At 42.5% G+C, this 17239-nt stretch overlaps 1 protein-coding gene across 1 annotated transcript in view; it reads right to left on the reverse strand.

The window, feature by feature from the left end:
• Positions 1-16685, reverse strand: part of LVRN (laeverin) — a 39438-nt gene extending 22753 nt beyond the window's left edge. The window contains 10 exon segments of the mRNA XM_071730487.1: positions 3128-3241; positions 4547-4701; positions 6474-6600; positions 7237-7376; positions 8610-8752; positions 16020-16228; positions 16231-16287; positions 16289-16354; positions 16356-16496; positions 16498-16685. Of these exon segments, the coding sequence (XP_071586588.1) occupies positions 3128-3241; positions 4547-4701; positions 6474-6600; positions 7237-7376; positions 8610-8752; positions 16020-16228; positions 16231-16287; positions 16289-16354; positions 16356-16496; positions 16498-16626 (1281 nt within the window). The 5' untranslated portion in view covers positions 16627-16685.
• Between the last annotated feature and the right edge of the window lie 554 nt (positions 16686-17239).

Raw genomic sequence — 17239 nt, forward strand, 5'->3', positions numbered from 1 at the left:
AAACCTGTACCTCATTTACTTCTTTATGTCATTATGACAGCATTTTCCCTCCTAAATTCTGTTTCTTCTGCTGCAACCCCGAGCAATAACCTAAAAACAGAGCTGCTGAGCCTAGTAACTCTTCACTATGCACCATTTCTGCTGCTACTCAGTGAGAAAACCAGGAAGGGAAAATGGATCCTTTGGTGTAAATCAGTGAGGTTCTCTCTTTGTCAATGATGAGTCAATTTACCTCATCTGAGTATCTGTCTAAAATGGGATTAAAAATTACATATTTACAAAAGTTAAAAAAAAAGCCCTACATTTCCCAAAACACCACAGGCCACTCTGAGCACCTCTAGTTTTAAAGGAAACCTACAGGCTTCAAATTAATGGGAGCAAATTTATTGACCATTTTTTCCCTTGTAAACAGACAATGAATTTAGTTTTCAGGGTTCAATTTGTTGTTGGGTGGTGATCAGCAGGACAAAGTCCAGTTGGAGGCCAGTAATTAGCAATGTATCCAAGGGCAAATACTGGGTCCAATCCCATACATCTTCCTTAATGATCTGGATGATGGGATGGAGTGTAACCTCAGCAAATCTGCAGACTGACACATAACTGCAAGGAGTAGCTCACACACCAAAGGGTAGTGCTGCCAACCAGAGGGACTGTGAGAGGCTGGAGAAATGCACTGACAGGAAATTAATGAAGTTCAACAAGTAGAAGAGCGAAGTCTGGCACCAGGGAAGGAAAAACCCCAGGCATCAGCACATGTTGGGGGCTACCCACATGGAAAGCAGCTTTGTGAAAAAGGACTTGGGAAGATGGTGGACACCAAGTTGAACATGATGAACAGCAATATGTCCTCACAACAAAGGAGGCTAATGATATCCTGGGCTGCATTAGGACTATTGCCAGCAGATCAAAGGAGCTCATCCTTCCCCTCTTCTCAGCACTGGTGAGGATGCATCTAGAGTACTGGACTCCCCAGCAGAGGAAACATACAGTTCTACTGGAGAATCACATAATCCTAGAATCATGGAATGGTTAGGGTTGGAAGGGACCTTAAAGATCATCCAGTTCCAACCCTGCTGTATAGGGAGGGGTATCTCATACTAGATCAGGTTGCTCAAGGCCCCATCCAACCTGGCCTTGGAACACTTCCAGGAATGGAGCTTCCACAACTTGCCTGGAAGAATCTGTTCCAGTGTCTCACGCCCCTCACACTGAAAAATATCCTCCTAATCTCTAACTTAAATCTCCCCTCGGCAAGCTTAAAGCCATTACCCCTTGTCTTCTCACTACAAGCCCCTGTAAAATGTCCCTCCCCATCCTTCCTGTAGGCCCCCTTTAGGTATTGAAAGGCTGCTCTTAGGTGCGCATGGAGCCTTCTCTTCTTCAGGATGAACAGCCCCAGCTCCCTCAGACTGTTTTCATAAGGCAGGTGCTCCAGCCCTCTGATAATTTTCATGGCCCTCCTCTGGAGATGCTCCAACAGGTCCACATCCTTCCTGTGTTGGGGGCTCCAGAGCTGGACACTGTATTCCAGGTGAGGTCTCACCAGGGCAGAGAAGAAGGGCAGAATCACCTCTCCTGATCTGCTGGCCACAATTCATTTGATACAGCTCAGGATGAGGTTGGCCTTCTGGGCTGCAATTGCATATCCGTGGCTCACATCCAGCTTTTGATCCACTAGTACTCACAGGTCTTTTCCACTTTGCTCTCCAGTGTGTCCTCCCCCAGCCTGTATTCATGTCTCAGATTGCCTTGGCCCCGATGCAGGACCCTGCACTTGGCCTTGTTGAGCCACATAAAGTTCACCTGGGCCCACTTCTCCAGCTTCTACAGGTCCCTCTGGATGGCATCCTGTACTACCTCTGGTGTATTGACTGCACCACCCAGCTTGGTATCACCAGCAAATTTGTTGATGGTGCTCTCAATGTCATTGCTGTTATCATTAACAAAGATACTAAAAAACACTGGTCCCAGTACAGATCCCTGAGGGACACCACTTGTCACCATTTTCCATCTGGACTTTGAGCCATTGACAACTACCATCTGGACGCAACCATCTAGCCAATTCTTTATCCACTGAACTGTCCACCCATACAACTCATATCTCTACAACTTAGAGATGTGTGCTGTGAAAGAAAGAAGTCCAGGATCTTTTTCAAATTTAAAATTTAGTGGCTGTTTCAGTTTTCATTATTAAAATTCTGCATTACAGAGAATTAAATGAGCTGTTGTTGAAGTTCAAAGCAGGCAGTTAGTATATCCCATGACATAAAAATCCTTCTCACCAAGTTTGTTTGACATGCCTGTAGAAGTTTCCAATTAAGTAAAAATTAAGTACTTTGGTGAATTAGAAAAAAAAAGTGGCAAATGGTGTTTCATCCTAGCCAAATAAAAGCCAGACTGGATTGACTGCAGTATCAGGCCTGCCCAGACTAAAGGCTTCTCCTTTCTTCAGAAGCTGAGGGTACTGAGCAAATACATATACAATTGCATAGGCAGGCATACCTCATCTGCTGGCTACAATTAGCAGTACCTACACTCCTGTCCAGCAGTTTAAAGACAGATGGAGTTTTCTAATATGCTATGGGACTTATGCTTATTCACACTTGGGAGGAATGGGAAGAGCTTTATCCTGCTGTCGGATTAGCTATGTGCATTATATTCACATATCATTATACTCAAATATCCACAACCAGACATCCATGGACCCAGTAGGGTAGACAGACTCAAAATGCCTCAAGCCACTAGTCACCCTCTATTAGAGATACCTGGGGTATGGGAGTGTTTGGAGAAGAGCTTGGACAAGCAGGAAGGCAAACCATCAGCTGCAGGGCCCAGGAGGGAAAGCTGGGTTTGCCACATGACAGATCTAGGGAATGTCAGATCTTCCCTCTGCAGGATGACAGATGTTCAGCCATCCTCGGTGCCAGATGTAGAAAAGTTTGGTGTGATCACAGCCCCCAGCAGACACAGATGCTCCAGGAAGGAATCAAGACCCATTGGTCTTTCCCAGGAGAGTTAAATTATTAATCCCATGGATTAACTAAATCCTGTCTCCTGCACCTTCCTTTTCTTTCTACATGATGCAACTTTGTTACTTCATTTTACTTCTGTAAGCATTAGTACCTACCAGTGAAATCTTGGGTTCAATAAAGGTAGCTCCCAGGTACTCGAAGTAAGATGCCAGCCCCTCATTAAGCCACAGATCATTCCACCAATTCATTGTAACCAGGTTCCCAAACCACTTAAATAGAAAGAAAAAATTACTCAACATCTCTTTGGACTGCTGTTTTCATTTTTGCAGGTTAAACACCTATGCTGAACAGCCCTTAATTTCAGGTGTTAAACAATAAAGTGTTGGATATTACTTCAGATAGTAAAAACTCATTTGAAAAAGATGCACCTTGGAAAAAGTCAGAGGTTCAGAACGTGTATTTTTAATTTTTTTATCTACAATCGCATACGGATGTCTGTGCTTTATATAATTCTTCTACTCTATTCAATTTTAAACACTTCTTAAAGATCACATCAGGCTCTGTTTAAAATTAGGGCATTTTTATCAGCAATTACAATAACATTTTTCCATGTTCTCAACAAAGTGAAGTTGTCAGAGGAATGATAAACAGAACTGAGGAAATAAGCATTTCCAAAATCAGAAAATCCCAATCCTGGCAAGCAATAAAACTTCCACAACAGCTGCCACGTAGTCGTACTTGTCTTTTCATATATAAAAAAAACCTAATCACTTACAGGTTTGTATTTCATTTGTTAATTAATTCTTAAAAACTTGAACTACCACTTCATTTTAAAATAGTTTAGTTAAGTACTAACATTTGTTTTATTGGCCCGCAATAAAAGTACTCCTCTATCTGAAGGTCTGAGAAGTTACAGACCTTGTCAGATGGGAGTACAAGTGCACGAGCCAAGTTAAACTTTTTATCTAACTTTGTTGACTAACTGCAAACAGTTGTTGCTCTGGCAAACAACAGTAAATTAAACAGTCAATAAAAAAGTGAAACTAACTCATCATTCCAAACCAAGTAAGAAAAAATCTGAAAATTTCTATGAAAACTGGACAGTTACAGTGTCATGTCAGCTCATGTCAGTGTTTCTCTATTATGCTGTAGGCTGTTTCTTACAGAAAACCAAATACTTTCTGCAATATGTACATGCACTGCCACTAAAAAAGAATTCTTATTAAGTCCCTTAATCCTCCCACAGAGTACTAAGTATACTGTATAGACAGAGCACTGTGTCATCACTACATCCCTATAGTGTTTTCTAGTATGGCATTCAAGTACTACATGAGAAAAAAGTGGCTCATTAGCAGTTGTGCATCAATTAGGTCTGTGCAGTCAGTATGCAGTCCATATTACGACAGAATCTGCTTTGAGTTTTGATTTATTGGTGGAACTTGTAATCAAAATAGTCTTTCAGTACTTTAGTGCTCACACCCCCTAGAGTTGTCACTATTTTTCTGACTGGATAATCAGTAACTAGAAGGAAACAAAGTCACGAATTAGTGTACAGGAATTTTTTTACTACGTGCCTGGTGTCCCAGCTCGTGTGACAGAATTATAGCAATCATTGCCTTTCTGCTTGTGAATTTTTCACTTGGGAGGTACATCAATGATGATTCTTGGAAAGTCATTAGCCCCCAGTTTTCCATAGCACCTGCTCCAAAATCAGGCAGTGCAACCAAATCTAAATTGATTCAAACAGAGAGAGAAAAAAAGATATCTTTAATTTTTTCAGAAATAAAATGCTCACATGATTCTAATGCTCACATTGGTTCAGTTGCAAGGATACTACATTTTAGTGGTTCTTTGCAGTACTATGGCAACACTCTTGCAAATGGTATATAAAACTTCTTTCTGTCATACTTTTTATCTATGACTACCACTCTTTCAGGGCACCACATACTATATTCCCACAAAGCCCAGAAATGTAATGTAACTTGTACCCACAAATATTTTGAACAAAAATCAAAAGCTGCATTTACCAATGCTAAGAGAGAATATATGTACTTCTGGCTCTCAGAAATTCTTCTCTGTATAAATTCGTTTGTGTGTTTGGGAAAGATGACACCTACCTCTTCAGCATAGCAACTAATAAAAAAAAATCTAGCCCTTTCAGCTCCCTGGTGGGAGCTACTTTCTCTCATTTCTCAGTTCCTTCTCTCATTTCAAATGTGCCTTACAAACAAACAACACCTCTTTATTTCCACAGTAGTGCTCTACACAGAGAGCAGTTTTCAAGTTTCAATGCAAGAACTGGACAAAACATCAAGGATCTCAAGGGAAGATACACTACGTGTAGCAAAAAGTAATTTTGGAAAGGGTTCACAGAGCGTTTTGGAAAAAGACACAAGTTTGTGCTCCAAATCCACTGACCATGAGCTGGTTCCAGTATGAAAGCCAGGCAGTTAAGGCAGTTAACATGAGCTTGGTGCTGCACCCTAGCAAAATTAGGCCCCATCTCAACCAGGCTTCTCTCCTCAGGCTTACAGCAAAGGTATTTCACTTTTGGTGAGGCAACCCTCATTTAGCCAGCTTGGGAAAGAGATCACACAACTGCATCATTAACATCAGGTGAAGACAATCTCTTCAATACCCCTAATTTTAAATGTGTTTACTCTGAACCGCACTTTTTGAGTTCACAATAGAAATTTCTAGCATCTCTAAGGACCTTTTCTTGGCTAATGTAATCCTATTGATTTTTAAGGAAAACTTCAAAGAAAGTTCCCAAATACAGATTTGACAAGTTGAAAAACTAATCAAGAAAGGAGTGAAATTCGCTAGGAGAAAGTCCTGCTTAACTAACCTGATTTCTTTCTATGACAAGGTCACCCACCTAGCTGACCAAGGGAAGGCAGCTGATGTAATCTTTCTGCATTTCAGAAAGGCCTTTGGTCTCTCACAGTATCCTTCTAAATAAAATGTCCAGCATCCAGCTGGACAAGCACACAGTGAGATGGGTGACCACTTGGCTGATGGGTCAAGCTCAAGAGGTCATAGTAAATGGGTCACATCAGCCTGGTGACTGGTGACTAGTGGGGCTCCGCAGGGATACATTTTAGAATTTAGACAGTTTTCTTTAATATATTCATAAACTATTTAGATGCAGGGATTGAAGGTTTACTAACTAAGTTTGCAGATGATAACAAATTAGGGGGAGTGGTTGACGCTCCCCAGGGGAGAGAGGCCCCGCAGAGGGATCTAGACAGATTAGAGTGCTGGGCAACTGCCAGTTGTATGAAGTTTAACAAGGAGAAGTGCAGGATCTTGCACCTGGGACATGTTAACCCTGGATGTTCATACACCCTGGGGAGTAATTATGTGAGTTAAAGTTTAGGAGGTTTATTCCATAAATTTGTCAAGCTATAGAAAGAACACTGCAAAACAATCAATTTTTTCCATGAATTTTACACCAGCAGCAGTCATTTTTTGTCAACTGAAGAAAATGGGTAATCTCACCTGTCTTTGGCAAAGGGTAACTGACGTTAAGTAAGTCTTCCAGAAATGAAAATATTGGGCCTGTGATATTTAAAGCATAGTCAACATCACCATTTTTAACTGCCTCTTTCCGAGCCCAAATACGTATCTGCAATAAAAGAAGGAAGCGCTACTTTAGACAAACCTTTTATTTTCATTTTCTTTCCTTTTCTTCTGTGAATCACTGTTTGAAAATGCTGTCTGTCAACAACAGATCATGCAATGAAGCTTTTAATGAAAACAAATTCCAAGTCAGGTTTTGCTGGACCTAAAAAAATGTGGCACAGAGTCTAATCCTGCTAAAATGTAGGAAGAGTTCCAGCATTTCAAAAGGGCCAAAATTCAAATCCAACTATACATTGCTGGAACAAACTGACTCCTGGGTTTTATTAAATGGGAAATGCTTTAAAATTGTTTAGAATAACACATCTTAGACCAATGTATTCCAGCCAGTGAGTCTGGGTGACAAAAACTCCTTCATACTTCTATTCTCTACCTGAAGAAAGAGAAATGGATGTTCAGAGAGGATTTGCTGTCCATACACATCTCTACTCTGGAACTTCCTCCCAGCCTGAGAAAGACCAAACATCTGCAGTACGAATGTTAGCAGTTTTAGCACATAAGCAAGGAGTTTTGGAATGAAAAGCACAGTTTACATTTGTGATACCTTCTAAAGCACATGAGGCACTGCAGAGCCACCTTCTGTTGTAAACTGCTATAATGTGTTATGCAGCCTCATATTTACCTTGTTTCCACGTTCGGTTCTGGTGACATAATCAAAATCACAAACCACAAAAGCAGTCAAGTAAGTTGACATTTTCAGTGAAGTGTTAAATGTGGTAACAGACCAAAGACTTCCATTTTTATCCTTAATTTCAGAAACATCTAGAAAAAATATCAAAGAAATATATAAACCATTGTTCTTCCATGACAAACAAGGAGTTTTGTGTTTTCTGCATGATTTTTACACCTCATATCCCTCTTCAGTATGCTGTTGCTACAGTAACTTCATATGTTTTTAGTGAAAGGCAAGCAACCAAACTCATTGGTACTAGCACACATCACAGTCCTGACCTTCTATGCATACATCAAAAATCCTCTCCTGAGCTTCTTAACCGAACTTTTGGAAAAATATCAAACTGCATCAGCTTTAAAATGTGGGCACACTATGGACAATTTATCCCATGCTGCACATTTGTCAAATGAAGGATCTATTATTACTCAAATATAGGTCACGTGCCAAAGAATTATGAAATACTTATTCAGATACCGCTAAATAAGTGAGACATGGACAAGATTGTCAGGGCAAGGAAATGCTTCAAGCAATTGCCACAGAGATCCTGTCTCTTACAGCTCCTGAGTTACTTCGCTTCCATGAATATCTCATAAAACTGTTTTTATGGCTGAAAATTATTTTGGTGAAAAATACAGGTTCGTGGCACTGAACTGCAGGAACAGAAAAAGCCAAACGAACAAACAAAACCAAAAAGAATCCCACATTAAGAAGAAGGCAAGAGATTCAACAGATTTCTGGAGGAATCCTAACTCATGGAATTTGTTTGGAAACTTATATTCCAAGCACATTCTACATGAAATCCCAGCAAGGACCAGGAGGTGCATTTCCAGAGTCTTGTGTCCTCTCACTCTCATTTTGCAGATATACAAGAGGCTAAAGTGCCTCTGTCTGGTAAAAAAAAATTTTTGTATGTTGCAAATATGTCTTAAAATATACTTAGAATAAGAGGAATCCCTCAATACCACAATTGCAGGCTTTGCACACTGGGGCTGCCATTTTGTTTTAAGGAGAGGTCACGCAGTAAGATACACTGACTAAGCAGTAAATGCCAGGAATGAAACCCTATGCAGCCTTCAGCAACCAGAGAAGAGCATAGCACAGATGACAAAACTATGGAATTTTTTCCATCAGAGACATTAATTATGACTAACTTTCTCCAAATTGTTAAGTTCACTGATTTTTCAAGGCATTAGCATTTTCAAGGCATTAGCACATGGACAACAGAACACTGTTGTATCAGATGCTATAGGCTTTCAATTGCATCACTTTTTAAAATTAATTTAGGTGATGGAGAAATGTAAGTGTAGTTGCTGTTTACCTACCTATAGCAGGCATGTTGGAAAGAGCCACATAGCTTGGGTCATGGACAATTCTGATATTAAATGTGGCCTTCATGGCAGGTTCATCAAAGCACGGATAAACTGTCCTGGCATAAGTTGGTTCCATTTGGGAGGCAATCAGCATACTGCATTAAAAATACAAATAAGATTAATACAGCATGAGGTAGCTAATAAAAAACAATACAGAATACATGAGGAAAGAAAAAACAGAAAAAGTCAGAATTGAATCACATAGGTATTCAGTTTTAGGTTTTTTTTGCAGACATGACTAAATCCCTGCACCCAAAAGACAGTTCCGTTTGGATGCCGACTTTTTAAATTTTTTTAAATTTGAAATTAATTTTTTAAAAATTTAATCTAAATTTTAATTTTTTTTTTTTTAATTTCCACAGGCCTTTTCCTGCTACTATATTTTAAATCTTTGAACTTTTCCAGTTTGTTTATTAAGACAGAGTTGATTGTACTTCCGCATGCACCAAGACAGTGCTCAAAAGTGACACAATGCTCAACTTCAATTGAGTAACTTAAATCTCTTTGAACACCTGCACATCTCTTTAATGCATGCATGCTTATTTTACATGGTAGATTTTAATTAAAAATTGTAGTTAAGTGATAGGTAACTGTGTACACATGCACTTGCATACTTCTGTTGTACCACAGAGATAACCCCAGAAAAAGCAGCAGCAAAGCTATCCCAGCACCTAGCAACACCAGGAAAATATTCAGGAGGGTTCTTTTCTACCTTACAACACGGAGCCTTGCCTCACTTGGGTCAGATCTCTCTGACACACAGTGGAGGAGTTACCGCTCCTCTTTTAATCAAATGAACATTGGTCCAGGTTCAGCAGTTACACCTGACTGAAGTTAATCCTATCGTGTGAGGTTATCAGTGAGAACTCAGCACCTTGGGTTTGGTTGGAGACTGGGCTGGTAAGTGGCTAAAGCTGCATTAGCAGTTCAACCACTCTACACTGTAAAACCCTGAAGCCATCAGGGTCATTGGAACTCATCCTCCACAGCATCTGACTGCACGGTGGTGACCTCCTCTTCAGCAGGGAAACCTCTCAATGTTACCCCTCAAGGCTGAGAGATCCCCTACCTGACCCGAGACATCAATGGGCTGATTTTTTTTTTTGCAAGTATGCAACATTTAAGATACATATAGATATGTATATACGTACTTAAATATGTAAAAATCACACATGCTATGGAGCTTAAGCATCATCTCTCTCAGTCAAGCAGTAGCCAGCATCTCAGCACACAGGAATGGCATAATCTCCTGTTTCAGTAATCTCAGTACTATCACAGGGCTAGTATTTATCAGTTATAGTTGAGGTGTTCCTTAGCAGTGTATACACGTCAGGAGCACAAAGGCTGACACCCCAAAGGAGCCAGAAGCCATCAGCTTCAACATCAATATACTAAGTAACTTCATGTAATGAGTCAGATCTGCACTATACACTGGACTAACACTGGTGTCAGATCTACCCTTCAAGCACAGCACGGCTTCACCTGATCATCATCTGCAGCACTGAAATATTTCTGAAACCTAAGAGTCCATGTTTTAAGATTCCTTTTTCTTGGTACCTGAAATGAATGGATTATCTTTGCACTGATATTTGGATCACTTTGCAGCAGACATACTGCACTGCATGCAACTGAGCGAAGAACAGTCACAAGTCAGCAGTGCTTTCCACCCAGTTCCCGAGGCCAGTCCTCCAAGAGCCCTCTTCTTTTGAAAGATGTTTGACTGTTGCCATTTTAATACCTGGGCTGTCTAATCCTGCTCAAATCCAATCTAATAAACCCATTGCTGAAAGCATCAGCAGTTCATCTGCACTATGGAATCCTCATTGCTGCTGCTGGGGAACCGAGTATCAACAGGACAACAGTGTAAAGGCACTGTGCTCTCAAAACATGGTACATTTTGCATTTAGCACTCATATCTGATGCCGTACTGTAACATAATTTATGAGATTTAAAAGAACCTATGTTGAACACACATTGGTGCACAGTGACTACTGGGACCACATCTAGTCTGAAGTAAGGAATGGCTCAAGAGAGAGCAGCACATCGTATTTGACTTCTTGCCTGTCAGTGCAGAAGATTTTATTTATGGACATGGTTCCCTGCAGTGTCAAGCATGTGCTATGCCAGCCACCAGTTGCCTTGTTGAACACTGTTGGAGCTCTGTCTGAGACACAAGTACCACTACCTCTCCTCCTTGATCCTCTGCAGTGACAAAAATCAGTGATGCATAGGAGCAGCAAAAGTAACAGTCAACTTCATCCAGGGAATCAGTCACTGAAAACACCCTGTTTTCTCCTTCCGCTGTGGTGAACCATGCTTTTGAGCATTCAGTTGTGCGGTCTTGGTTCTAGACAGCTTGGTTCTAGAAAACACTGAGCAACCCCTCAGCTGCAAATTCTCCTGCACCGGTGCAACTTCTCCCTCAGGACAGGAGGTTCTGTGTCAGCAGCAACTGATGCAGACACTTAGCAAATATGCCCACAAGAAATTCTTGTTCAATAGTACAAAATAGCATATATTGGGCAAAAAACATCGTGATTAAAAAAAGAAATATGAAGATGGATTAAATGTTATTTTTCAGCACTACTCCAATAAAAAAAAGGAAAATGGGAACCTTTCATGCATGTTACACAAATAACTAGTGTTTCCAATAGATATTACCTCATTATCATTTTTAGAATGAATCATTACTGTGGAGGCTTTTTTCTTCTCTGATTGTTGTTTTGTGAGGTTTTTTGTTTGTTTTTTTTTGTTTGTCTGTTTGTTTGTTTTTTTATGGTGAATGTATTAGAACCAAATGATTTACTAGTTTTATTTTTTGACACTGCAATATTATGACAAGACAAATTACCCCAAAGGAAATTATTTTTTAAAAAAACCTTACATTGCCTAGGCAGACAAATAAATTCTCTACAGTTTTGTGCATTGACTTAATTTTCTGTTTTCAAATGGATCATATAATGCCACCTCCCCCTCGTTATACAAAACCAAAACCACAATGCTTTTAAATAGCGAGAACTAATCAGGTAATGGGATCTCTTAACCTAAATCTTTGACAACCAATACTACATGGGCTCTCTTTTTTTTTTTCTCCTTCTATTAGTGTCTAGAAAAGAAGAAAAGGAAAATGGGGAACGCATCCTGTATAGTACATGAATGCCTAATGAATGCTGCTTCACTTGATTAAAAAAAAACGACCCAAAACATAATTATAGAAGACATGTTTTATGTTGATGCAAAAGAAGTTACTCCTCAAAAAATGCCTTCTCATTAAAATAATGGTTTTATAATACTGATAACATAATGAGGTTTTGTGTTAACATCTGTTATATCTGATTTGTTACACTTCAAAAATATGTAAGAATTCAACTGCAAAACAAACTCTGAAGTGGCACAAAGTAATAGAGCTTCACAGTGAGCAGAATCCTGTTCTATGCAGCAGCTGTTGCCAACTCTCAATCCTTTCTTCAGGTGAACAGTGCTGAATTCCTACATGAAGCCCAAGAACACACCTAATTTGTTACTTGCTCTGATTTCTGTCCCATACTGTTAGTGGTCTTTACCTGATTCATATAAAACAGAGCTAAGAAGAATTTAGTATCTCCCATTCTGAGGCACAAATGACTGTAATGATGCTGTTCTATTTGCCTTCATTCTAGTAACTGATGCAGAAGCAGCTATCAAAAATCAGGCTAAATATTGTTTTCAACTACATTTTTGGATGACTGCTAATACCAGCCCTTCGGAGAGTGACTACCAAGAGAAGCTCCCAAAGGATTTTGAAACATCGCTGTGATTGCAGTGACATACAGCCTGCACTTCACAGCACTTCACACAGACCTTCTAACCAGGAGTGTACATGTGCCCATTAACAGCAATGCAAGACCTGGATGTAGAAAGATGCTACAACAAACCTCCTGCATTGTATACATTTGAACCAGGGCTGCTAGCGAAAAGCGAGGTGGTTTCTGTATCTGTCTGCCTAGACGGATCCTGGCAGAGACTCTCCCAGCTGTATGCAGGAAAGCATTCAAATACCTAGTGAAACATGAACATCCTCCTTTTTCGCTGTCTTTGTTCCTGAAAGCACTGCAGACACAGCCTGTGTGATCCACATAGAGTGCTCCTGTTTTTCAGAGTTTTCTTTCATATGTAAGACCAGATCAGGTGGGTAGTGTGACTGTCAACAATGGTAAAAACAGATGCAGTCATCAATGATCGAACCGATCACAAACCATTTTGGTGTTGAAAATTCCATGAATTCTGGGCTTTGGATTATTCTGTTTTTCACAGAAGTGAGGTAAGCAGCTCTGAAAATAGCTGTGCTCTAGCTCCAAGTTGGTACTTCGTTGTCAGCTAGCTAATTCTCCCAGCCTACAAAGAGCAATGTGGGTATCTGACAAAGGAAAAGGATGGTGCCAAAGCCCAGAAAGAACAAACATTTCAGGGACTTCTCTTTCAGATCTGTCTACAGAAAGATTGCCCTTGTGTGCTTAAATTCCTCTGAAACGAGAGGTCTTTAGTGGTTTCACAAGCACAAATTTAAAAAAAAAAAAAAAAAAAAAAAAAAAAAAACCAACCAAAAAACCACTAATAGCTGTAGCGCATGCAAGAAACAGGAGACTGCATGACTGTAGATTAACAGCACATCCTCAGTCACAAATGGTGTTTAAGTTATGAGCTGAAGTCAGAATCCCAGGCAGGAATCAGACTCCAAAGGTCTGCCAGATCCAAGTACGAGTCACTTCAGGAGAGCTACAGGACAGTCAGATTTTGTCATAAAATAATGGGCTTCGTACTGACAGTCGAAGGGCACTGAATGGTTTTGAATCACTCCTATCTGTAATAGTCCAATAGAATCCAGCCTTCCCCATCATTAACAGCTTGCTATAACATACAGATTACATCCCTCAAAACATACCTTCTCCTAACAAAAAGGAAGGCAAAACCCCTTCAGTGTAACCGGACCTCATCAGACTAAGCTGGTAAAGTGATGACCTAATTCTTACTAAAGGAAAAAAGTAACAAGATCCCGTTGAATACTCTCAATTCAGAGAAAGACTTTTTAAAGCAGAAAAGATACTCAAAATCGATTCAACAACATCAGGAATGTGGGCAGGAATGAGTAACCAAAACAGCGTTATATCTGCTATCACTGGATTTCTTTTGATTTATTTCAGTGTATGAGCAACTCTTTAACCAGACTGCAGTCTCTCATTTCATTAGTGTCCTGCAATGAGCTAAGAATGAAATGGCACTATTGTCATAAATCCTTTAAACAATTGGAAATTAAACTATACACATTACTTTACAAACATTTTTTTCTTATTTTCTATTGTGACAGCACAGCTGACAACTTTTTTTTTTCCTGATCCCTTGCCTTTGAACAAAAAAATACTGTAGTCTAATTAAGCGTTTCTTAGATAGGATTTAAAAAAATTAATACAGCATCAGAAAGCACAATGGCACAATATTAAATAGTTAATGGCTTGTTCCTTTTTTATTTGGATTTTTAAAATTATGTATATAAAGCAAAGTGTTCTAGTTTTTCCTTAACACAAAGACTGCACAAATACTCCTGTGAATGAAGAAACAGCAACTTAAGAAAATCAGAATAGATTTCCTAAAGATACTTATTATCAGACTGCATTTTACTTATTTTCAGACTGCATTTCAGATAAATTTTCAAATTTATCTCCTTTCCTTTTTTTTTCTTAAAAAAAAAAAAAAAAAAAAAGTTTGCCTAAGTTAAATTTTCCAGATGTGGCAAACAATGGTATCAGTAAGGAGTTACATGAGAGCTGGCAGCTGAAAAGCCAACTCAGTGTTGCAGAAAAACCACATATTTCTGCTCTATTTCAATAAAAAATATTAAATTTATTTTGTGATTTCTTATTATTGCTACTCATTGACGGACTTACATGTATGAATCCTGTGGGTAACTGAATATTACCTGCTTCAACCAGAAATCCGTGAACTGCTGAGATCCAGTTTGTTTTAGTAGACTTATCAATGGGAGCCAAGAACATATGAATGTTAAATCGTTTTCCTTCTGACTGCTGACTGAATTCAATTCATATCTTTAGTTATTAAAAATGAAATAACTTTAAAATAAGCAACTCATCTGCCTCTTCCTTTAAACACCTATTTTGGAAAACTTGCCTTCCACAGTGACTACTTGAATAATATTTGAAGTTTCACTTCTCTTTAGCAAGTTTCACATCCAGAAACACATATCAATATGCTCTTTACTTTGTGAATATTAAAAAGAAGCAAAGAACAAAAAAAAAAACCCTAGTAAGTAGCACTGTTTTAAGGGTGAAAATGTTTTAGATGCTTGAGTGCTTGCTAAGGTCATGCTGCCCCAGTACTGACCCTGAAGTTCAGAAGAAAACTACAAGGAAAGTATCCCAATAGCACTCACTAAGGAAATCACGGGTTATTTGATGACAGCCAAACAATTTCACAGGCAATACCACAAGGTCCAGCTGTCTAAAGTGGGCACCCATCCTAATCCATCACTCTTCTGAAACTGCACACAGTCAACGACTCTAAACTCATGCCCAAACACACACATGAGATCCTGAGTTTCATGTCATGAAGACATGTTCCCCACAGGCACAGGTGGGGGAGGTGAGGAGCTGTCAGTGCACTCGGGCATTTGCGAGACCAGGACGGAGATCCTGAGCCAGACTGTGGCTCCCAGGAACGGGGCAGAGGTACTGTCAGACTCCTCAGTGCCAGGAAAGGGCACAGCAAGAGAGACTTGACACTGTCCCGAAAGCACTGCTTCATCGTTTGATATACCCTCTTTCCTCTGACAAAGTCGACTCCTCACACCACCTTGTCTAACACAACTTCAGAAAGCCCTAACAGACTAACTACAGAGCAGCAGCTCCTCAGCAGCCTGTGCAAACGACGAGATTTTGCAAACCACCCCAGCATGGTCTTTGCAAGCCACGACGAGCTGGTGGTATGGATCAACTCAGCTGCTGAAGGAAAACCAGGGCAACAAAGCTGGTGCTCTCTGTAGAGAGCGACCATGACAGAGCACAAACCTGAGTTCCGGACAAGGTATCTGCATCCCGTGATGTACACCTGGGGAAAGGGCGCACAAAGCCGTGACCCTGCCCCGGGCAGCCCCGCCGCGCAGACCCACCGTCTCTCTCGCCACCCGAGGCAACAAGACGTTGCCGTCAGGTGCCGTCCAGCCCTGGTATCACCAGAAACACTGGGTGCGGCGACGCAGCGGCTCCCGGAGCAGTGTTCGACGCCTCGACGCCACGGGTGACCCCCGCCGCGGGAATTCCGGCGCCGTCGGTGGAAGGGCGCGGGGTCCCCGGGGCGGCGGCCGCCGCCTACCTGCTCCGTCCCTGGTCGATGTAGCGGGTGAGAAAGAGCCCGTCGAGGTCCTCCTGAAGCCGGCCCTGAAAGCCCAGCTGCAGCACGTAGCGGCGACCTGCCCGCAGCCGGCCGCGCAGCTCCAGCACCGCCACCTCGCTCGCCTCTTCCTGCCGCAGCCCCGCCACCTCCACGGCGGCGCCCGTCTCGGGCAAGGGCCCGTACACGGCGGGGGGCCCCCGCGGCTCCGCAGCCCGGAGCTGTGCAGCACCGCCGTGTCCGTGTCCTCCCCGGCAATGCACCGTGATGTTCACCTGCCCGAGAAAGGAGAAGGGCCCCGCCTGGCCCGGCCGCACCCCGCGGCCATAGCTCCAGGTCATAGTGGAGCGGCAGGAGGTGGCGAGGCAAGCGGCGATCTGAGACGCCGACGGCCGCGGGCCCCGGCGGGACGGCGGGTCCGGGGGCTGCGGGCAAGGGGGGAGGCGGAGGCGGCGGCGGGCGGCGGCGCCTCCTGCCGGCAGCGCCCGTAGAGGGAGGCGAGGGCCAGCAGCGCGATCAGCAGCGCCAGCAGCAGCGCGGCCACGAGGGCGGCGGTCCTGCGCCCCACGTACAGACCCCGGGGACCCATCCCCGACACTCCGTGCCGCCGGCGATCAGACCGGTACTTGAGGCGCCGGGGAGTGAGCGCCTTTGAGGGCGGGACGCCCCGCGCCGGCCGGGCCGAGTCGGGCTAGGGTAGGTGGGTCCTCCCCTCTGAAGAAAGCCGGTGCCGAAAGGGGGTGCTCCGGGGGGGTGGGCAGCCCGGGGGCCCCCGGCCCGTGGGATGGGAGGGGAGCGGGGCGCGGCGGGCAGAGGCAGCCTCAGGCGGGGGGGTAAGCCCGCCTGCTTTAAGCAAGCAGCCTGCGGGGGCGGACTCGACGGCAGGGCAGATGAGCCAGGGGGTGCGGCGGTGGCCGATCGTGCTGAATGAAGTTCGTGGCCGCAGATAAGTAGTAACGGACACGGCTCGGACAGACGGCACTGCACACCCGGGATGGCCCGGGACGCCTGCAGCACGTCCGGGCCGGGGACGGATGGAAGGCAGCCGACAGCCCCCGGTGTGCTGCGGCTGCCGTCGGCCAGAGTTGGGAGCACCCCACGCTACGGGCGGGCAGAAAACAAACAAACAAGCAAACAAAAAACAAACAACAAAATCTCCAAACTACAAAAATCAGTACTTTTTCACCACCGTAAGGTATAGA

This window comes from Heliangelus exortis, chromosome Z (genome assembly GCF_036169615.1).
Source record: "Heliangelus exortis chromosome Z, bHelExo1.hap1, whole genome shotgun sequence".
In the NCBI taxonomy this organism is placed as follows: Eukaryota; Metazoa; Chordata; class Aves; order Apodiformes; family Trochilidae; genus Heliangelus; species Heliangelus exortis.